Genomic DNA, 23,161 nt, shown 5'->3' on the forward strand with positions numbered 1-23,161 from the left:
CGTAACATTATCTTTCACATTCTAGAACAAAAATTGGGCTAACTTTATTTTTCAATTATAAAAAGTGTATTTTTTCCAAAAAAATTGTGTTTGTAAGCCCACTGGGCAAATACGGTGTGATAAAAAACGATCTCCATTATATTCTCTAGGGTCTCTGCTTAAAAAAAAAAAAAAAAAAAAAAAAAAATTATATATATATATATATATATATATATATATATATATATATATATATATATATATATATATATATATATATATACATACATACATACATACATATACACACACATATATACACACACACTATATTATATATATATATATATATATATATATGAGATATAGTGTGTATATATATATATATATATATATATATATATATATATATATATATATATATATAGTTTGGGGGTTCTAAGTAATTTTCTAACAAAAAAAAAAAAAATGATTTTAACTTCTAAACAGCAAGTGCCAGAAAAAGGCCCAGTCCAGGAGTGATTAAAAGTCCCAACACCACCCAGAGGGGAATTTTCTTTCTTCCTTGGTGCTGGAGAGGAGCCATGGCAGAACCAGACAGGTAAGAATCAGAACACCGGTCCCCTTTTCCATTACACAGGATTGCGGAGTGGTTTTTTGGGGGGTAAAGTCCCTTTACAGTTCTCTCTGGCAGGGCAGGGGTTAACCAAGGCTGCTCAGTCCCTGGTCCCTGTCAAGTCTCCAGCTGTCACACAAAGTGCTGAGACATGAAGCTCCCCACACACCCCTGCGCCCAGAGTGACTGACTAGCAGTCCTTATCTCTAGCACCCAGATAACCCACTGTGCTGCGCCCGTCCCAGTCCCATCCCACTCACCAGTGCTGACTCTCTACATCACTAGGGAAAGGCACAGGAGGCCTGCACAAAGCACACCAGACAATCCACTACACTCCATGCAAAAAAAGATAAAACATTTCCTTTAATAAAAAGCTAGAACTGTAAAATGTACAAAATACCAACTAAAGACAGGACAATACATTACAGAGGATTATTCATTTGTAGGGATTATTCTTGTTTTTCTTGCAAGCCATAGTTGACTGTTACACGGATGCATGCTTATCATGGTACAATGTGACAAAGATTCTTTACATAAAAGAGTTTTAGATCCTTCTAGAAGTTATCTGACTGTCAGACAGGGCTGCTGCAGATTGCTATAGAACTGCTGAGATAAAACACAAGATAAGGCTGGCCATAGACAGTTCCAATCACGGTCGGTTCAGCATGAACAAGCCTAAAATTAAACCATGTATGGGCAGGAATGTATGTACCAAGTTGATCGATCGATCGATCAACCAGCCTGCCGGATTTTTACTTGCTATTCTCGCTAGCGGCGGTTTTAGGTGCTAGCGATAATCACTGTCTTCTCCCAGCAGGGACAGCTTCCCCCGCCGGGATTCCCCTGTTAGCACAGTCTGTGTTGATGGGAGAATTGTGCAAATTTCTTTCCTGCAATCTGTGGTTGCAGGAAAGAAATTTGCATGGTCTACGGCCGGCCTAAGCCACATAGACACTGTATTGTGTTCAGTTAGTCTGAGCTGACTGACTGATTAATGCCGGCCATAGATGGAGAAATGGGTTGCAGGGAAGAAATTTGCACGGTCTATGGCCTGCCTAAACCACATAGACACTGTATTGTGTTCAGTCTGAGCTGACTATTTGACTAATACAAAATAATATCTGCACTTGGTATTAGAACTAAATACAGGCAGCCAGCACTATAGGTAAGATTGTAAACCCACAGCAATATAGTAACAACGGGGTGCAGCGCCAATACTAATGATGTTCAGTCCAATAAAGGAATGTCCATATGCAAGAGTTGTAACGGTAAAAAAAAACAGTCCCAACACCAAGTGCCGTGAATCCTGAAAGCAGACGTCACCATTGTGTCGGGAGAGGAGATCCTGCTTACCAGAGAGTAATGACCCTCAGATTATAGAGTGGTCAAAACAGGTGTGTAGAAAGCCAGTAAGATCAATCTAAGACTGGACCGGAAATCCACTGTATGATCTGAATGCAGACAACCGGTTCACCTCTTCTCCAAAACCATGCTACTCCCCAACCAGAAGGCAAATTAACCCACCTCAGGAATCAGGAGATACTCACACAGTTTAACAACAAGATTCACTCAGATGTGAATAAAACGAGATGTGTAGAACGGTAATCATAGATGGCCGTGGCGTAGCGTGCTTGCGTCATGTCATTCACTCTTAAGCATTTCGTCTTCAATAGAGACGCCTCCGATGAGGTCTATTGATGACGAAATGAGCAAGTCATGAACGACATGACGCAAATACGCTACGCCGTGGCCATCTTTGATTAAAAAACGAGAGACCTGTAGAACGGTAATCAAAGATGGCCACGGCATAGTGTGCTTGCGTCATGTCATTCACTCTTATGCATTTTGTCATCAATAGAGACGCCTCCGATGAGGTCTATTGATGACGAAACGCGCAAGTCGTGAACGACATGACGCAAGCACGCTACTTCGCGGGCATCTTTGATTATTGTTCTACATGTCTCTAGTTTTTTATTCACATGTGAGTGCATCTTGTTGTTTTATCTAAAAAAAAAAAACATGTTAAGAACTGCTACACTATGCGAGTATCTCCCGATTCCGGAGGTGGGTTAATTCGCCTTCTGGTTGGGGAGTAGCATGGTTTTGGAAAAGAGGTGAACCGGTTGTCTGCATTCAGATGATACAGTCGATTTCCGGTCCAGTCATAGATCGTTCTTACTGGCTTTCTACATACCTGTTTTTTTTTTGTATAAATCTTTTTATTAACATTTTCAACATAAAATACAAACATTCGGGAAGTACAATTCCCATAAACAGTCATCTAGACGCATAACCATATTATGCAAGGGACATTATCAAAGAAGAGTACAGAGAAGACATCCAAAAGTAATTTGTGTTCCTATTGGCACAATCTTTTGCATAGAGAAAACGACAGTGGAAACAAAAGAACCAAAGCAGTAGCAGTACCTATGCACCACCACTAGATATCGCCAACAACACATATTAAGCAAGAATGGGAATATAGCGCTTCTGCAGGGTCGCATGCCACCGGTAACTGGGTATCCCAGAGACGCACACCCCTAATGGGAACCACACTGTGTCCGTCTCCAGGACCCCCGACCCCAGCAGAGCAAACCCCCAGTAGCTTGATGATAGTGGGTCGTTTATCAGGACTTGTTTAACCAAGAAATCTACTACATACCTGTTTTGACCACTCTATAATCTGATGGTCATTACTCTCTGGTAAGCAGGATCTCCTCTCCCGACACAATGGGTACGTGTGCTTTCAGGATTCACGGCATTTGGTGTGGGGACTGTTTTTTTCCTGTAACAACTCTTACATAGGGACATTACTTTATTGGACTGAACATCATTAGTATTGGCACTGCACCCTGTTGTTACTATTTGACTAATGCCAGCCATAGACAGAGCAAATTTCTTTCCTGCAACTACGGGTTGTGGGAAAGAAAAATCATCCGATTCCCCCATCGAGTCAGTGTTGAGAGGGAATCCCTCCCGCTGAGCCATTGTATTCTCCTAGCAGGGTAAGCCATTTCCGTTGGGAGAACACAGTTATTACTGCTAGCATCTATAAGTAGCCGCCAGCAATAATCGCATGCAAAACTCGACAGGCTGGTTGTAACCAAGTTGATCGATCAATCATTCAACTTGGGTACATTCAGCCTGCCCATACATTGTTCGAATCTCGGCTTAACTGGCTGACATTGGAACAGTCTATGGCCAGCTTAAGGCAGGCCATACAGGATTCATTTTTTTTGTTCAACCAGCAGGATGAATGAAAAAATGTAACGATTCCCCCATCCACACATTTGATGTAGATAGGGATGGCACTCCTACTAAGCGATCGTATTCTGCTGACAGGGAGCCATCCCCACTGGCAGAATACAAATGTTCACTGTTGCCGGCTATAGCATTGATCACGTCAATATATCGACTTGTTTTCGCTAGCTGCTTATGCATAGAATCCAGCAAATACTCTGGAGACATGAATACCATCCTACGCAAGAGAACCCCCCCCTAAACAGGGAATGATGGAGGGTGGTCCCTTGCCCCTTGCACACTACCTCACGCTGCTGCGAGTATTTGATGCATCCCCCCACCGCCATAACTATGGGATACTGACCGAGGAGACAGCCCCCCCCCCCCCATCTCTTTTCATAACCTTTACCCCCCCTTTTGCTTAATTGCACTCTGAATGACTATCTCCACGTTACCCTCCCCCTGGATTACACCCCCACCCACCTCACTGTCTCACTCCACTCCTTCTCCCTATTCCCTTCCCCGCTTCCCCTCCCATCCACGCGTTATGTATGTTTCTACATACACATCTTTCTTCTGACTAGAGCACGCTGGACAGACCATTGCATCAACCCCCTTGGAAGACTAAATATATACCCTTGACATATTTATAATTGACCGTCGACGGACCCCCACTCGAACTACCTAACCTATGTGAACCGCGCCAACACTTGACGAGACCCAATTGATTCAGATAAAATAAGTCTGGGGGCCCACACCCCTCTATGTCTTATAAGGTAACTCTAGGTCTGACTATTCCTATCGCCACGATTGACCTGCATGCACTACTGATAGGTTTTTATTATACCGCAACAGTGGCACTCAGTCAAATGTTACTATTTACCCTTCTTCTATTGTTCTTCTTCCTGTTTTAATTCTTAAGTTGTTCTTACTACTGCGAGCTCCTGGATACATTGTATTTTCAGTGGGATAATGAGCTATGTTTGATATGTGTTCATATTGTTGTATCACAAAAACTTTCTTAATAAAAATTGATATGATCGGAAAAAATAAATAAAATTATATATATCTATCTATCTATCTATCTATCTATCTATCTATCTATCTATCTATCTATCTATCTATCTATCTATCTATCTATCTATCTATCTCGACTTGTGTACAACCATCTCGTCCATACCTGGAACAAAATTCAGCCGGTCCCTGCTGAACCAGACAAATTTCGATCTATGTATAGCTGGCTTTAGTTATCTATAGACAACCAGATGCATTTAACCACTTGCCGACCGCCACAGGTACATATACTGCGGCGGTCAGCCTGTCACAGGCAAAGTGACGTATTGGTACGTCACTAGCCTGTGAGGCTCTGGGGAGCGAGCGCGCTCCCGCTCGGTCAGGGACCCCGCCGGGCACTCCCAATCGTCCGTGACAGCGGGAGATAGGCAGGCGGCTGATGTAAACTGTGTAGAAACCGTGATCATACGGTTCTACTATGTAGGACCGTTGATCACTGTTCCTACAGCTCAAGCCACAGCCAAATCACAGTTAGAATCACGCCCCTAGGGACACACACCACCCCTCCCTCTCAAAAAAAGTTAACCCCTTCACTACCAGTGTAATTTTACAGTAACAGTGCATATGTATAGCACTGATTACTGTAGTAATGTCACTGGTAACCCCAAAAGTGTCAAAAATGTCAGTCAAGGGTCCGATCTGTCCGCCCCAATGTCGCAGTCCCGCAAAAAAAAAAAAAAAAAAAAAAACACGTAGATCGCCGCCATTACGCGTTAAAAAAAAAAACAACAAAAATGACAAAAATCTTTCCCTTTGTTAGTAAACGCGATAACTTTTGCGCAAACCAATCAAAATACGCTTTTTGCAATTTTTTTTACCAAACATATGTAGCATAAAACAAATTGGCCGAAAATGTTAAAAAAAAGCTCTGTTTGTGGGGAAAAAAAGGACGTCAAATTAGTTTAGGTACAGCGTCGCACGACCGCGCAATTGTCCGTTAAAGTCACGCAGTGCCGAATCGCAAAATACCCCCTGATCAGGAAGGGGGTAAAATCTTCCGGGGCTTAAGTGGTTAAAGTGCACATATCCTATTTATAACATGCTTTGTTTTTATCATGTCTTACTATATACAGTGTTCTTCATTTCTTTCTTTTTGGAATCTAAACATTCTGGCAGTAGCAGCACTTCCTCTTTTAGTCTGACAACATTAAGCTACTTTCTCACAATTAGCAGCGTCATTGTAAGGCTGCTGTGTGTGCCCCTCTTTTAGTTGGCTGTTAAAGCAAAAATTTCACCCAAAAGAGGAGGTTTCCGCTTATCTGCCTCCTCCCCCTTCCTCTTCAAGTTCCGGCACTTTGTTTTTTTTTGTTTTTTTGGGGGGGGGGGGGGGGGGGGGGTGAGCGGGTACCTGGTTTTGACAGGTACCCGCTCCCACTTCCAGTCGTATCGCCACGGCGATCTTAGTGAAAGTTCCCCCCCCCTTTTCCTGCAGCCTTCTGGAACATGTCACAGAAAGCTGTGGGACCATCCACCAAGTGCAGCACAGCTCCCACATACGCAGCCTGAGGCCGCAAGATGTCACAGCAAGCTTCCCAAAATAAACATGGCGGCGCCTGGAACCGTAGATGTCTGCAAAGCCGACCTGGGTGAGGACATCGCTAAATACCTGGACAGGTAAGTGTCCTAATATTAAAAGGTCAGCAGTTACAGTATTTGTAGCTGCTCAGATTTCATTTTTTACAGAACCGCTTTAAGCGGTTTATTAGGGTTGTCCAATAGCCCAACAGCTAACTGAAAAACTGTGCATGGCAGGCTGACAAGGCTAAAGCTACTTATGAAGCAGTAGCTCAATGTTATCAGCCTGCAACCGGAAAAGCAAAAAAGAAATCTGCAATAGATTCACACAAAAAAAAAAAAACAACAATTTTCTTAACCACTTAAAGACCAGGCCTATTTCTGACATTTGTTGCTTACAAGTTAAGATCTTTATTTTTTGTTAGAAAGTCAGAACCCCCAAACACATACATACATATATATATATATATATATATATATATATATATATATATATATATATATATATATATTCTTAGCAGAGACCCTAGAGAATAAAAGGGCGGTCATTGAAATATGTCACACTGTATTTGCGCAATTTATTTGAAAAAAAAATATATTTCAATTAATAAAAACTAAAAAACAGTTAAAGAAGTTGTAAACCCCCACCCCAAAAAAAAACCCTGTAGGACAAAAGGCATAATGAGCTAGTATTCATAGCTCATTATGAAATACTTACCTTAGAACGAAGCCCCCGCAGTGCTGCCCGCCCAGCAGAGACACGGCCGACATGTTCGCCGCCCTGCTCCCTGGTTCGCGTCCTCCGGCCATCTGATTGGCCGGAGGCGCGATAACATCCATCCCGCGCAGGAGCCGCCGTTCACGGCACAGGGCTCCGAATGATCCAGAGCGCATGCGCCGATGACGTCATCGGCTGCATTAAAAGGTAAATATCTCCTAAACGGTGCAAGTTTAGGAGAAATTTACAGTACCTATAGGTAAGCCTTATTAAAGGCTTACCTAATGGTGCAAGTTATAAAAGAGGGTTTACAACCTCTTTAAGTTAGCCCAATTTTTTTGTATATTGTGAAAGATGATGTTACACCAAGTAAATAGATACCTAACATGTTACGCTTTAAAATTGCGTACACTCGTCTAATGACGACAAACTACGGTACTTAAAAATCTCCATAGTCGACCCTTTAAAAACTTTTAACGGTTACCAGTTTAGAGTTACAGAGGAGGTCTTTTGTTAGAATTATTGCTCTCACTCTAACGATCGCGGCAATACCTCACGAGTGATTTGAACACCGTTTACGTTTGCACCAAATGATTTGGACCAGTGCACAAAGCAAGGTCTATAAAGTCATGGATGAGCGAGTTTGGGGTGGAGGAACTTGACTGGCCTGCAAAAACTCACTCATCCATGTCTTTATGGACCTTGCTTTGTGCACTGGTCCAAATAATTTGGTGGAGGGGGATTATGGTGTGGGGTTGTTTTTCAGGGGTTGGGCTTGGCCCCTTAGTTCCAGTGAAGGGAACTCTTAAGGCGTCAGCATAGCAAGACATTTTGGACAATTTCATACTGTCAACTTTGTGGGAACAGTTTGGGGATGGCCCTTTCCTGTTCCAACATGACTGCACACCAGTGCACGAAGCAAGGTCCATCAAGACATGGAAGAGCGAATTTGGGGTGGAGGAACATGACTGGCCTGCACAGAGTCCTGTCCCAAGACTAGGATGCCATTAAAGGTCATGTGTGTGTAAAGGTAGGCATCCCAATACTTTTGGTAATATAGTGTATGGCACTCTAAAAATCCCAATAGATTCCCTATAATTACATTGATGAACATACCATGGATAAACAATCCCCTATAAGAAATACAAACATACATACATATTCACAGGTGTGTGTTATAAAATGCTAACATTTTTTGTTGTGTGTTGGTGCCATGAGTTCTGGAAGACTCAGATCATTCGTACAGCCTCCAGTCCATAAACACAGCAAGTCTTCGGAATGGATAGCGGTCTCAGGTTAATCCATACTGTAAAAGGCTTGTGTGGCCAGCATTGGTCAGAGTCCCTGCAGGTAATCACTCAGCAGTGCGGGGTCTAGCAGATTGTCACTCACAGGCTGTTCCGTATGAAACTCCCTCTGGAGTTGCCGGTTTCTCCTTCCACCTCTCTGGGGGATGGGCAACTCGGAATGGTGTGCGGGAAGGGGTTCAAGGAAGAAATATGGGTGAAGGAGGGCCTGTATGGAAGAAAAATAGATAGTCAGTGGAATGTTAATGTCATATGAGCATATGGGGGGGGGGGGGTGCAAGTCCAACTCCCATTGCCTGACAAAGTCACATGACCAGGCTCAACTCTTGATAGGGCACCACATACTCGACTGTGTTCAATGGAGAGCAGATGGTGAGATCTCCTTTCCATTTTTTATTATGGTATTTCCTTATACGGACATCAACAGGATTCCTATATCATATACATCCTTATCCCGACATCAACAGGATTCCTATATCATGTACATCCTTATCCCGACATCAACAGGATTCCTATATCATGTACATCCTTATCTCAACATCAACAGGATTCCAATATCATATACATCCTTATCCCAACATCAACAGGATTCCTATATCATATACATCCTTATGCTGACATTAACAGGATTCCTATATCATATACAATTACAAATGTAATTGGGAAAGGGATTGTAAACCCTTACATAGACCCAGTGAAAGGACTTTCCTAAGGTGATACACAGAGATTAAACAAATCCTCTCACATAAATTGTACCTGTTTATCTACAGTCTTCTCTTCTCTATATCTGTTCAAAGTGCAGAATTTATAAACATTCCTGAGCTGCCGGAAAAAAGGGGGCGGAGAGCTGAAGTTAAACTCTGCAGAGCTCAGTGAGAAGAGCTCTGAGAGCTGATTGGAGGGAAAGGACACACCCCCTTCAAGCAGGAACAAAGCTGAAGCTGTCAATCATCTGGAGATCCCTCCCGTCACCATTTTTCTTTTGGTGTCAGGAAAACTTTACAGAAGTGAACAAAGCAGCAGACAGAAATGACAGGTGCTCTTAATGAGACAGGTACACACTATAGATGGATATGCTTTATTCACATTTCATGTCTGAGGTTTACAACCACTTTAGCGTGCCCCACTTTATTTTTCTGTATTTGTTCTCGGACATCAAATTTCAACAGTTAACAAAAAGATCCTAAAAGAGAAAACTAGACTGTATGTCCTCTAACACCACCAAATCCCTCCACCAGGCCACCACCTTTTACAGCTCCACCAGGCCACCACCTTTTACAACTCCACCAGGCCACCACCTTTTACAGCTCCACCAGGCCACCACCTTTTACAGCTCCACGAGGCCACCACCTTTTACAACTCCACCAGGCCACCACCTTTTACAGCTCCACCAGGCCACCACCTTTTACAGCTCCACCAGGCCACCACCTTTTACAGCTCCACCAGGCCACCACCTTTTACAGCTCCACCAGGCCACCACCTTTTACAGCTCCACCAGGCCACCACCTTTTACAGCTCCACCAGGCCACCACCTTTTACAGCTCCACCAGGGCACCACCTTTTACAGCTCCACCAGGGCACCACCTTTTACAGCTCCACGAGGCCACCACCTTTTACAACTCCACCAGGCCACCACCTTTTACAGCTCCACCAGGGCACCACCTTTTACAGCTCCACCAGGGCACCACCTTTTACAGCTCCACCAGGCCACCACCTTTTACAGCTCCACCAGGCCACCACCTTTTACAGCTCCACCAGGCCACCACCTTTTACAGCTCCACCAGGCCACCACCTTTTACAGCTCCACCAGGCCACCACCTTTTACAGCTCCACCAGGCCACCACCTTTTACAGCTCCACCAGGCCACCACCTTTTACAACTCCACCAGGCCCCCACCTTTTACAACTCCACCAGGCCCCCACCTTTTACAACTCCACCAGGCCCCCACCTTTTACAACTCCACCAGGCCCCCACCTTTTACAGCTCCACCAGGCCCCCACCTTTTACAACTCCACCAGGCCCCCACCTTTTACAGCTCTTTTTGAAGACCAATGAAAGGGGAGTGATTATGTCAAAGACACGATCTAAAAACATCCATAGCTTATAGCACAATTTTTTCCACCATCGTACAACAAAATTCACAGGAAGATACAAGCAGGACAAAACTGGAAAAAATTAAAGGAAAGAAAGAGGAAAGACAAGAAGAAATGGATGAGGAGCCACATCAGGTTTTAGGGGGGTGAAATATATTGGATTCATGGACCCCCACGTAATCTCAAACTCAGCTAATAAGTGATGTAGCATGCTCATTCATTTATCATTAATCATGACCCAGTTAGGTTGGATCTTGACCAATTCCAAAAAGGTATTGCCAATTGTTGCCAACATCTGCCAATCACAATTCCAGCAGCTAGAAATGTATAGGAAATCAATTTGCTCAGCCCCACTAAGCATCATGCTACCAAGTGTCTTTTATAAGCGTTATCTTTTTTTTTTTGTTTTAGCAGAATTGCACGTTTTTTGCAGCTTTTGGCCGATGTTTTTTCAGGCATTATTCAACTAAAAGGTGTAGATTGCTGAAAAATGGGCGGAGAAAATGCGCAACAAAAACGTTTGGAAAAAAAAAAATGCACCAAAAAACTAAACTCGTCGCACTTTTCAGGCATTTCTATTACAGTCTATCGGGACAAAAACTAGAAGGAAACACAGGCGCCACTCTAAGTGCAATAACTTGACATTTTATTTGGATAAGACCACTGGGAAAGGGGGTATTCAGAAAGGTGATGAATATAAAGCTCATAAAAACATTCCGGTAAGGATCAGGATGGCTAGAGCGGTAACGGTAGACAGGCTGTAACGGTGACTGGCCGAACTTCCTAGTCCCGGGGACACTCAGATGCCGGTCCGTCGTCACTTCCGCAAGCGTGATTACGTCATGGCGCTGGCGACGCGTTCTCGGACCGACCTAGAGCAAGATCACAAGACATTTGTTGGAAGATTAAAAACGTGCCATACGTCGTACTCACAAACGTATTCTAAAAAGTAGGCATAAAAAAGATATCTTTTTGCAATCCAGAGACCTCTAGGACAAGGGTGCTTTTTGGGAAAGCAGGAGGACTGGAAGGCGTCCATGGTGATGGGGCTGACGCTTTTCAAGGGAGAACCCTCTTCATCAGAGCCAGATGTTCTCCCTTGAAACGCGTCAGCCCCATCACCACGGATGCCTTACAGTCCTCCTGCTTTCCCAAAAAGCACCCTTGTCCTGGAGGTCTCTGGATTGCAAAAAGATATCCTTTGTATGCTTACTTTTAGCATACGTTTGTGAGTATAATGTATGGCACGTTTTTAATCTTCCAATAAATATCTTGTGATATTGCTCTAGGTCGGTGCGCCCTTCTCTTGTTGTCTATAGTTTCAGTCTATGTGGATACCCATTGTCCTGAGAGGGCAGCAAGAGCCTAGAAGCCAGCAATACAGCTGTCCCAACACAGCACTTGAGCGCAGGAGACTTTATTTGTCTTTTTTAGTACATATACTGTGGCAGGTCGGCTCTGTCCCACGGAACAACGTACCTGTATGTCGCTTTGGGGGACCGCAGGTGGGGACACACACGCCCATTCGCCACAGAAGAAGCTGATCTGTGGGCCAGGCGGCTGCGACTGCAGCCTGGCACCCGCGATCGCTCCCCGTGTAGACAGAACGGCAGTCTGCCAGTGTAAACACGGCAGACCGCTGTTCTGTTAGCAATGAACTGAGGGCTCCTGTGTTCCTAAATAGGAGAAACACAGGAGCTCTGTGTTCATTGCTGTCTATGTGTTCATTCCATAAGCCCATCCCCCACACCGTTAGAAAGCACCCACTAGGGACACATTTAACCCTTTGATCGCCCCTGGTGTTAACCCCCTTTCCTGCCAGTGTCATTAGTACAGCAACAGTGCATATTTGTGCACTGATTACTGTAGTAAGGTCACTGGTCCCCCCAAAAGTGTCAAAAATGTCAGTTAGGTGTCCGATCTGTCTGCCGCAATGTAGCAGTCCCGCCAAAAAAAAAAAAAAAAACGGTGATCGCCGCCATTACTAGTAAAAATAAATAAATAAATAAAAATGACAAATCGTTCCCCTAGTTTGTAGAGGCGATAACCTTTGCACAAACCAATCAATATACACATATATTGGGATTTTTTTAACCAAAAATATGATTTTTTATTGGGAATGTTATACAACAGAAAGTGAAAAATATTGTTTTTTTTTTTCAGAATTGTCGCTCTTTTTTTGTTTATAGCGCAAAAAATAAAAAATAAAATTCCAGGTGATCAAATACCACCAAAAGAAAGCTCTATTTGTGGGAAAAAAGGACATCAATAATGTTTAGGTACAGCGTCGCACGACCGCGCAATTGTCAGTTAAAATAACACAGTGCCGAGTCGCAAAAAAATGGACTGGTCATTCAGGGGAAAACCTTCCGGTCCAGAAGTGGTTAAACAGGCTCCATGGACAGCACACTCCTGCTCCAGAGCTCAGGCCTGGGAGATTGGCTGCTCAGATCATGGGATGTGAGGGAATGTGCCTCCTGCATATATTATTATTACTATTATTAAGGATTTCTATAGCGCCGGCAGTTTACGCAGCGCTTTACAATATTAGAGGGAGACAGTACATATACAATACAATAAAATACAAGAGGATTAAGAGGGCCCTGCTCAGAAGAGCTTACAATCTAATGGGGTGGGGGTGTTCTCTGGTAGGTCCCAGATTGGTCAGCAGTGAACCAGAGGGGTCAGGAAAGTAAAAAGTAAAATAAATTCTGCTTATGCTCCATAATCCAGTTTGGATGAAGTAGGAGGTTCACTTTCCAGCACTTTCACCAATAAATGAGTCAGTTTTTCACCTTACGACTTCTCCTTTGTGCCTCCTGGGGCATGATAGGTGTGACCTAAGGAGGGGTAATAAGCAGAAAGTACCAGGTTCTCCCAGTAGGACTCACCTCAGCCGCTCGGATTCGGTGGCCGGATGGATATACCAAGAAGCACATGAGAAGCTGCAGGGCTTCGGAGGAGGTGTCCGGTACGATACGCTCAGGAGGGAGAGGCCGATGCTCCTTGAATGAGATCTTGTTATAATCTGGCAGTTCAGTAATTTCCTAAAAATGATAAAACAAATGAGCGGAGGAAAAGCAGGAACATGTGAAGAAGAAACACTGACATTTTACTCACAGGCCACGTTTTGGCGGTGGGTGTCCCCAAAGTCCTCAGGACACAGCACAACTGTTCAATGTCATTCTCCCCGGGAAAGAGAGGAGAGCCATTCAGGAGCTCCCCAAATATGCATCCAACCGCCCTGATAGGAAGGACAATGTTATCAGACATGTAGGCATCAGAGCCTTGATATCTGGATGAAGAAAGAGCATGCTCACCATAAGTCCACTCCTTCATCGTACTTGCGGGCTCCATATAGCAGTTCAGGGGCTCTGTACCACCTGTAGAGAGACAAATATTACACTAGGATCCGGATTAAAAAAGAGGCCTGTCACAAGATCAAAAACCAGAGGGTGAGCATAATAGCCGGGCAACTGGCATTTTTATTAGGGGGCAGCAGCAGTCCTTGTATTTCTCTCATCATAAACCAAGCCAATCCAGAACCACAAGTGTACCTGCCTAACAATAGGCAAGCTGCATATTCATATAGCAAGGGCTAGCTGCTGATTGGCACAGAGGGATGAGGTTACAGCACACCATTTTCCTGGCTCAGCCCCATGCCATCATGACCTCAGGGTCATCCCACCCCTTGACCCCATATAGGACATCCCTTAGTAGCAAGTATAAAAGCAACCAGTACCCGGAGTTCCTGTTCTTTTTTTGTCCTTGCCCTGGACGTCCATGTAAGGTCCTACTGTTGGTTCCCACAGTAGAAGGTCCATTGTTGGATGTAAATCTCCCTGAAAGCAGGCGCTCCAGGTGCCGCAGGCATAAAATGCTGCAAGCCGTGTCTGTGGCAGCCATCCTGGGTTTCGTTTCCCCTCTCTTTCTTTAGCAGCACCTGGTGTTTGGGTTTTTTATCCCGTCCTGTTAATGGTCCTGAGGTCATGATGGTACAGGGCTGAGCCAGGAAAATTGAAAAATTGTTGCCAATACTTACTGGAATTTTCCTTTCCTGGCTCTGCCCCATGCCAGCACATACCCTCCCTGGTCCGTCGTAGGCTAGTTAAAGAACCGGTACTCCAGGTACTGGCTGCTTTTTATACTTGCTACTAATGGATGTCCTATATGGGGTCAAGGGGTGGGATGACCCCAAGGTCATGATGGTATGGGGCTGAGCCAGGAAAATTGAAAATGGTTGCCAATACTTACCGGAATTTTCCTCTCCTGGCTCTGCCCCATGCCAGCACATACCCTCCCTGGTCCGTCGCAGACTAGTTATAGAACAGGTACTCCAGGTACTGGCTGCTTTTTATACTTGCTACTAATGGATGTCCTATATGGGGTCAAGGGGTGGGATGACCCCGAAGGTCATGATGGTATGGGGCAGAGCCAGGAAAGGAAAATGACGGTAAGTATTGGCAACAATTTTCCGTTATATTACAAGAGGCTACAGTCCAGCCCCAAAGCACTGAAAATCCTCTGCCGGTAGTGGAATATAAGAAATGCATAAAAAATTAGTAGACAGTAGTAGAAATGAGTTTTTGACAGTTACAATGTTTCCCAAATAGCAATTTACAAGTATTTTGTGGTTGTTTTTGCTCTATTTTTTCTTTTTTTGTATATCTGTTTATAATAAGAAAAATTAAAATAAAATCTGATAGGGGGGGGGGGGGGAGGATACAAAATGGCCAATTGTTTTTTTTTTCCTTTTTTTACTGCTTTAAATAAACATCTGCAAAAAAAAAATAATTGCCCATTTGTATCTTCGTTTTTTTCCCCAATCAAAGATACAAATAGCCAATTTTCTTTTTTTCCTTTTTTTTTTTTTTTTTTTTAATATGTTGTTTAAAGTAGTATTAACCACTTAAGCCCCGGAAGATTTTACCCCCTTCCTGACCAGGGGGTAAATATGTACATATGCACTGTTACTGTAAAAATGACACTGGCAGGGAAGGGGTTAACTGTATTGGAGAGGGAGGGGTTAAGTGTGTCCTAGGGGCGTGTTTCTAACTGTGATTGGCTGTGGCTTGATGTGTAAGAACAGTGATCAACGGTCCTACATAGCAGAACCGTTTGATCACCATTCTTACACAGGGGAGACTGACAGGCGGCTGTGTTTACATTAGCCGCCTGCCTTTCTCCCGCTGTCACGGGCGATCGCGAGTGCCCGGCGGACATCGGGTCCGCCGGGCACACGCGCGGAGGGGGCCGTGACCAAGCGGGAGCACGCATCTGGCGGCGCATGCTCGCTCCTAAAACCCTTACAGGCTAGCGACGTAGCCCTACGTCGCTCTGCCTGTGAGGGGCTGACTGCCGACGTAAATAGTCGTGCGGCAGTCGGCAAGTGGTTAAATAAACATCTGCAAAATTTTTTTTAAAAAAAACAAAAAATAAAAAAAAGGAAAAAAAAAATTGGCCATTTGTATCTTCGTTTTTTTTCCCCATCAAAGATACAAATAGCCAATTTTCTTTTTTTCCTTTTTTTTCGAATATTTTGTTTAAAGTGGTATTAAAAGGGATTGTAATGGCAGAAGTTTTTCTTTTATTTTAATGCATTCTTTTGGTGGTATTTGATCACCTCTGCGCTTTTTATTTTTTTGCACTATAAACAACAAAAGAGTGACAAATTTTGAAAAAAAAAACACAATTTTTTTTATTTTCTGCTATAAAACATACCCAATAAAAAAAAAATGCGCTATAGGGAGCAGTATCATAAGACCTGGGAACTCTGGAACATCTTTATTCTATCTGATGAGGGTGTCGCTCTACTCAACTCCTAAACAGTGGCATGGCGGTGGTCCCCATCGCCAGGGAGGAATCCTTATTTACCCTATTACTTCTTCTCGCCTTCCTCCTCTCCCACTGCCTTTTCTGCTCTTCCTCCTCCCCCCTCCCCTCCGTTCTTCTTTCCTTCTTTCTTTTCTTCCTCCACTTTCTTCTTCCCTTACCCCCCCCCTTTTTTCTCTATGTCTCCTCTAAAAAGAGGGGCGCACGCTGGGTGGTACGAGCAACCTAATGATCTACTGTACTGACGGTCCTGAACTGTAATTGCTGTGGTGAATTTACTTCCATCGTGATTTCCACGCATAGGCCCCTTGGAGTGTGGAGGCTCAATGCTGCTTACTTTGTACGATTGTTTGGTTTCCTCTGTTTGTATTTCTGGAGTGTATTCATCTCACCCTGCTGTGCCCTCCTCTGTGTTCTAATAAAGTTATATTTGTAAAAAAAAAAAAAAAAAAAAAAAAAAAAAGTGCTATAAACAAAAAAAGAGCGACAATTCTGAAAAAAAAAAAAAAAAAAAAAAAAAACAATATTTTTAAAAATCTAGATTTTTCATCCTTTTAGGCCAATTTGTATTCTGCTACATTTTTTTTTTTTTTTAACCAAAATGGCAATAACATATTTTGATTGGTTTGCGCAAAAGTTACCACATCTACAAGCTAGGGGAAAGATTTATGTCATTTTTATTTATTTATTTTTGTTTTACTAGTAATGGCGGCGATCTGCGATTTTTAGCGGGACTGCAACATTGCGGCGGACAGATTGGACCCCTAACGGACATTTTTGACACTTTTGGGGAGGACCAGTGACATTACTACAGTAATCAGTGCTAAAAATATGCACTGTTACTGTACTAATGACACTGGCAGGGAAGGGGTTAACACAGTGGTGATCAAAGGGTTAATTGTGAGCCTAGGGGAGTGTTTTCTAACTGTGGGGGGAGGGACTTGTGAAACGATCATAGAGACCTGTGATCCAATATAGAAGGATCACAGGAGCTCTGTGATCATTTCATAAAGAACAACAGTCGGCTGTTTCTACATGAAATCCGTCAGCGTTGCTAGGCAGCGGGGATGCCGATACACAGGACCAGCGTCCGCGATTGCCGCCGGGCACCTGCGATCGCTCAGCGGGGAGCGATCGCAGGTGCCCGGCGGCAATCGAGGATGCTGGCCCTGTGGATCAGCATCCCCGCTGCCTAGCTCGCCCCCCCCCCAGCACCGCTCCCGCGCCCGACGTACCCCTATGACCGAGCCAGTAAAACAGCGACGGCTGGTCGGTCGGCAAGTGGTTAATTCAGATTTTTAAACAGTTCTTTCTGCCAGGCGTGATCTCCGGAATGGACTCTTACCACAAGGAGGAGAACATTAAAACACAGATAAACATCTCTACTGACCGGGTGGCTACTTGATGACTGTACAAGCGTCCCCTGTCATTGGAGAAAACCCGGGCCAGGCCAAAGTCAGCAATCTTCAGGATGCCGGTGGAGCTGATCAGAAGATTTGCTGGTTTTAGGTCCTGTGAAAGGAAGCAGAAGCTGGTGAGTAAGACAACGCTGACGGATTTCATGTAGAAACAAGCTGATAAGTACTTACCCGATGCATGATGGAATTCTCATGGCAGAACTTCACCCCTTTCAGCAGCATCATCATATAGCCTTTAACCTGGGCCTCAGTCAGCGGCTGGTCAGAGTTCCTGATGACCTCAGAAAGGTCGGAGAGCATGTACTCAAAGACCAACACAAACCCTGTGCCGTGTGGAAACATATCTCTCAATTTAACTACCTGAAAAAGGATAGAGGGTGGAGGGTAAAAAACAAACTGGCAGGTGGCATTGTGGGTAATAAGCGCAACAGTCATTTTCCTAAAGCCTAATTCCACCTTAAGCACAATGAGAGTGCAAAATCTGGTGCAGCTCTGCACAGAAACCAATCGGCTTCTTTTTTTTTTTTGTCAAAGCTTAAAGTAATTGTAAAGACTCATTTAAAAAAAAAAAAAAAAAAAAAAAAATGAACCTGTTATACTTACCTCCTCTGTGCAGTGGATTTGCACAGGACAGCCCGAACCCTCCTCTTCTCGTGTCCCTCATTGCTGCTCCTGGCCCCTCCCTTCCTATCAAGTGTCCCCACAGCAAGCAGCTTGCTATGGGGGCACCTGAGCTTAGCCGCAGCTCCGTGTGTCCATTCAGACATGTTGCTCCTGCCGGCCCCACCCCCTCTCTCTCCTGATTGGCTAACTGACTTTGATTGCCGCGAAAGCCAATGGCGTCATGGCTGTGTCTGAGCCAATAAGGAGGGAGATTGATAATCATAAAAGTAATAAATTAGTGTCCAAATGAATAAATCACTAATAATCACAATAATGTGTTTAAAAATGTCCAATTGAATGAGTCCCCAACAAAAGAACTGATGTGGAGAAAAAACATATATCCGCAAGTGCAATAATCCAAAGGGGGGGAGGGATTCTTCCCGGGACACCAAGGGTACGTGAAGGAAGAGAACACCTCTGTGATGGAATATGATAAGCAGCTTACCAGATTTCCATGGCTGCTCAGATTAGTGAGTCAGCCTCTCCCAGCTGTTTAATCCAAACCACTGAAGGTCAGAAGTTATATAGGTACTTTATCAGCTCCAAGGAACCACCACTCAAGATACAGGAGGATCAGTATAGGATTGGCACTCATCAATATATGTCATCAGTCATAAATGAATATGTGAAGAAAAGAGAGGCAAAGCCCATAGCGTAATCCCGTTTAAAACTTGAAATCTTGTTTATTAAAAGTTATACTCGCAGTGTTTCATAAAATAACAGGCATATCAATGGCTATGTCAGGGATAGAGATGCGGCGTCCCGCAAGTGGTCCCAAATAGTAGATGATGAAGGCCGGCTAGTTTCAGGGGGCGTGTGGACGTTGCGTCTGGAGTCGCCAACGTTTCGTCTCAATAGACGAAGTCTATTGAGACGAAACGTTGGCGACTCCAGACGCAACGTCTGGACGACTCCAGACGAAGTCTATTGAGACGAAACGTTGGCGACTCCAGACGCAACGTCCACACGCCCCCTGAAACTAGCCGGCCTTCATCATCTACTATTTGGGACCACTTGCGGGACGCCGCATCTCTATCCCTGACATAGCCATTGATATGCCTGTTATTTTATGAAACACTGCGAGTATAACTTTTAATAAACAAGATTTCAAGTTTTAAACGGGATTACGCTATGGGCTTTGCCTCTCTTTTCTTCACATATTCATTTATGACTGATGACATATATTGATGAGTGCCAATCCTATACTGATCCTCCTGTATCTTGAGTGGTGGTTCCTTGGAGCTGATAAAGTACCTATATAACTTCTGACTTTCAGTGGTTTGGATTAAACAGCTGGGAGAGGCTGACTCACTAATCTGAGCAGCCATGGAAATCTGGTAAGCTGCTTATCATATTCCATCACAGAGGTGTTCCCTTCCTTCACGTACCCTTGGTGTCCCGGGAAGAATCCCTCCCCCCCTTTGGATTATTGCACTTGCGGATATATGTTTTTTCTCCACATCAGTTCTTTTGTTGGGGACTCATTCAATTGGACATTTTTAAACACATTATTGTGATTATTAGTGATTTATTCATTTGGACACTAATTTATTACTTTTATGATTATCAATTTTTTCTTTAGCGCTACACTTTTACGTTTTATTGCATTTTGAGTCACTGTTGGTTGATTTTGTGTTGGCTGCTGATATTTATTATTCCTTTTTACTCATTATACTAGCGCGGAAATTTTATATTTTTATTCTTGAATAAGGAGGGAGAGTCCCGGACGGCCGAAGGATTCGTAGACATCGCTGGATAGAGATGGGGCTCAGGTAAGTATTGGGGATGGGGGCTGAGGAGGCTGCTTCACACAGAAGGCTTTTTTATCTTGATGCAAAAAAATGCTAATCTAATTTTATATGTATATTTTTCTATGTATTTATTTTTAATGCTTGTTGTGTGTCTCTTAACCTCCCTGGCGGTATGATTCTTTCCGATTTTAGGTGCTGAAAGCGGTACCATTATTTTGCATGTAATTCTTAAGAATGAGCAGCCCAAACCAACTATTTACATAGGATTTTTTTTTTTACTGTGCGTTCTTTATAACATCTCGGGTATGATAAAGTTTGAAACACAAAATCATAAATTATAATATAATAAAAAACTATAAATAAGCTAAAGTATGTATACACATATATATATATATATATACACACACAAGTACAGTAAAACTGCAGGAAAGGGCACTGGGGGGCAAACTAATATTAATTTATTTTATTTTGTAACGAAATCAGTGTGTTTGTGTTTTTTACTTTTCAAATTTGCCACCGGTTCCACCCCCCTGTGAACGTCACGTCGCAGGAGACGACAAGCATTGGGCAGAAGATCCGGCCGCCGTATGCTGAAGGGACACAACGCTGGATCCCGGCGACAAGGTAAGTAACCTCTACAAAGATCCATCGATGCTCCCTGGCGGTATTCCCGAGTGTGGCTCGGGGGTTACCGCTTATGGCAGTGAAATCCCACCCCGGGCCACACTTGGGAATACCGCCAGGGAGGTTAAAAGTCAGCTCACAAGACTTTAGGCAGGATTAATTAACAGGTTTTTTTTTTTTTTGCACTTAAAGCAGTTATAAACAAAAGGTTTTCAATGTTTTCCTGTTTGCTCCACAAAAAGAGAAGACAAGATACATAGTTACATAGTTAGTGAGGTTGAAAAAAGACATCAGTCCATCCAGTTCAACCTATGATGTGTGTGTGTGTTTGCTCTTAACCGTACATTGTATACCCCTGTATGTTGTGGTCTTTAAGGTGCCCATCTAATAGTTTTTTGAAACTATCGATGCTCCCTGCTGATACGACTGCTTGTGGAAGAGAATTCCACATCCTTACCGCTCTTACAGTGAAGAACCCCTTACGCACTTTAAGGTTAAACCGCCTTTCCTCTAGTTTTAGTGAGTGGCCACGTGTCTTATTGTATCTCCTTACTCTGAATAGTTTGTTCCTTATGCTAGGGTCGCCAATACAGTATTTGTACATTGATATCATATCCCCCCTCAATCGTCTCTTCTCCAGAGAGAATAGGTTCAGTGCTTGTAGTCTTTCCTCATAGCTGATGTCCTCCATTCCCCTAATTATTTTTGTTGCCCTTCTCTGGACTTTCTCCAGTTCCAGCACATCCTTCCTGAGGACCGGTGCCCAGAACTGGACAGCATACTCCAGATGTGGCCGGACCAGAGTCTTGTAGAGCGGGAGAATAATCTCTTTTCTGGAGTGAATCCCCTTTTTTATACATCCCAATATTCTGTTGGCTTTGCTTGCAGCTGCTTGGCATTGCATACCACTGCCAAGCCTGTTGTCTTCCAGTACCCCCAATTCTTTTTCCATCCTAGACTAGAGAGAAGTTCATTGTTAGGGTTTATACAGTATGTACTGTACCTTGTATCTACAACCCACCAACTTTTATTTACCGTATATACTTGAGTATAAGCCGACTTTTTCAGCATGTTTTTTTTATGCTGAAAAAGCCCCCCTTCGGCTTATACTCGAGTCACAGTCTCACTTACCTTTTCCCCGGTCAGTGCGCATGCGCGGTGACGTGTTGGCGCCGTGCCATTTTTAAATGTAAGGCGGAAAGGTAAGCGAGACTCCTCCGCTCCACAGCCCCTGCATCTCCTCAGGAGATGCAGTGCTGCGGGCATGGTACAGGAGATTCTCCTACATAGTTACATAGTTAGTGAGGCTGAAAAAAGACACAAGTCCATCCAGTTCAACCTATGATGTGTGTGTGTTTGCTTTTAACCGTACATTGTATACCCCTGTATGTTGTGGTCTTTAAGGTGTCCATCCAATAGTTTTTTGAAACTATCAATGCTCCCCGCTGATACGACTGCTTGCGGAAGAGAATTCCACATCCTTACCGCTCTTACAGTGAAGAACCCCTTACGCACTTTAAGGTTAAACCGCCTTTCCTCTAGTTTTAGTGAGTGGCCACGTGTCTTATTGTATTCCCTTACTCTAAATAGTTTGTTCCTTATGCTAGGGTCGCCAGTACAGTATTTGTACATTGATATCATATCCCCCCTCAAGCGTCTCTTCTCCAGAGAGAATAAGTTCAGTGCTTGTAGTCCTTCCTCATAGCCGATGTCCTCCATTCCCCTAATTATTTTTGTTGCCCTTCTCTGGACTTTCTCCAGTTCCAGCACATCCTTCCTGAGGACCGGTGCCCAGAACTGGACAGCATACTCCAGATGTGGCCGGACCAGAGTCTTGTAGAGTGGAAGAATAATCTCTTTATTTCTGGAGTGAATCCCCTTTTTTATACAACCCAGTATTCTGTTGGCTTTGCTTGCAGCGGCTTGGCATTGCATGCCACTTCCAAGCCTGTTGTCTACCAGTACCCCCAGGTCCCTTTCCATCATAGACTCACCCAGAGGTTCCCCCCCTAGTGAGTAGCTTGCTTTCTGGTTTCTGGCCCCCAAGTGCATTACTTTACATTTTTCTACATTAAATCTCATCTGCCATGTAGTTGCCCACCCCGTTATTTTGTTCAGGTCTGCTTGCAAGATTTCCACATCCTGCATAGAAGATATTGGCATGCCTAATTTAGTATCATCTGCAAATACTGAGATTGTACTAGATATCCCCTCCTCTAGATCATTTATGAATAAATTAAACAGGATTGGTCCCAGGACAGAACCCTGGGGGACCCCACTTTCCACACCCGCCCAATCCGAGTACTCCCCATTAATCACCACCCTCTGTAC

General features: G+C 43.8%; 2 protein-coding genes across 2 annotated transcripts in view; one reads left to right on the plus strand and one right to left on the minus strand.

The window, feature by feature from the left end:
• PQBP1 (polyglutamine binding protein 1) overlaps window positions 1–23,161 on the plus strand; it is a 408,542-nt gene that overhangs the window by 229,386 nt on the left and 155,995 nt on the right. The window lies entirely within an intron of this gene.
• CDK20 (cyclin dependent kinase 20) overlaps window positions 8,348–23,161 on the minus strand; it is a 33,530-nt gene continuing 18,716 nt past the window's right edge. Inside the window, exons 3-8 of the mRNA XM_082263419.1 lie at window positions 17,964–18,152; window positions 17,765–17,886; window positions 13,863–13,925; window positions 13,663–13,786; window positions 13,434–13,589; window positions 8,348–8,657 (exon numbers count right to left, since the gene is read on the minus strand). Of these exons, the coding sequence (XP_082119545.1) occupies window positions 8,478–8,657; window positions 13,434–13,589; window positions 13,663–13,786; window positions 13,863–13,925; window positions 17,765–17,886; window positions 17,964–18,152 (834 nt within the window). The 3' untranslated portion in view covers window positions 8,348–8,477. The remainder of the gene's footprint in view (window positions 8,658–13,433; window positions 13,590–13,662; window positions 13,787–13,862; window positions 13,926–17,764; window positions 17,887–17,963; window positions 18,153–23,161) is intronic.

This window comes from Pelophylax lessonae, assembly GCF_965119305.1.
Source record: "Pelophylax lessonae genome assembly, chromosome: 7".
NCBI lineage: Eukaryota > Metazoa > Chordata > Amphibia > Anura > Ranidae > Pelophylax > Pelophylax lessonae.